This window comes from Austrofundulus limnaeus, unplaced genomic scaffold, assembly GCF_001266775.1.
Source record: "Austrofundulus limnaeus strain Quisiro unplaced genomic scaffold, Austrofundulus_limnaeus-1.0 Scaffold1914, whole genome shotgun sequence".
NCBI lineage: Eukaryota > Metazoa > Chordata > Actinopteri > Cyprinodontiformes > Rivulidae > Austrofundulus > Austrofundulus limnaeus.
Genome location: NW_013954316.1, coordinates 31,667 through 32,270, shown reverse-complemented (window position 1 = coordinate 32,270; position 604 = coordinate 31,667). Strand labels below are relative to the sequence as shown.

Sequence of the window (604 nt, the reverse complement as noted above, 5' to 3'; positions counted from 1 at the left end):
CAGCGAACGTGCGCTTTTAACGTCTTTGTTTCCTTGGCAACTGACAACAAACACATCAACACTGACTTTGGTCGTTATCGAAGTAAACCTGATGTTATTCTCCACACTGTGTCTATCATTCATGCATTATTCGCTTTTGAAACGTATTAACAACAATTTTAGAAGGACAAGAACATAATTTTCTGTCATGGCGGTAAGTTCTTCTTCTTAGACCTACCTTCACGCTGAATGCGAGTGGACTTGAGTTTAAATTAAATGTATCAATTCCCTCAGAACCGCCTCAGCTCCACTCGGTCTGGGTCCAGAACTCATCCGAGCCAATACCGAATATTGGCCCCAGGATGTCAGGTGGACGAAACCCTGTTTGGGGGCCGAAAAGGGGTGAGTGGTCCTTAAAGCTTTATGTAATAATCTGGAAAGAAAGTAGTTACTATTTCATTGTTTACAGAGTTGTAATGTCACTAAATACAAATACTTTGTTACTGTACTTCAGTAGATTTTTTTGGGCATCTGTACACAGCAAAAAATGTCCACCTAACCAAGTTTTAAAACCTTATATCAGCCAAAAATGTCTTATTGATCTTGTTTTGAGACTGATTTACAA

At 39.2% G+C, this 604-nt stretch overlaps 1 protein-coding gene across 1 annotated transcript in view; it reads left to right on the top strand.

Moving 5' to 3' along the window:
* Positions 1 to 14: 14 nt before the first annotated feature.
* The window catches only part of cfap45 (cilia and flagella associated protein 45), a 6,736-nt gene continuing 6,146 nt past the window's right edge, over positions 15 to 604 (top strand). The window contains 2 exon segments of the mRNA XM_014033961.1: positions 15 to 193; positions 274 to 381. Coding sequence (XP_013889415.1) covers positions 188 to 193; positions 274 to 381 — 114 coding nt within the window. The 5' untranslated portion in view covers positions 15 to 187.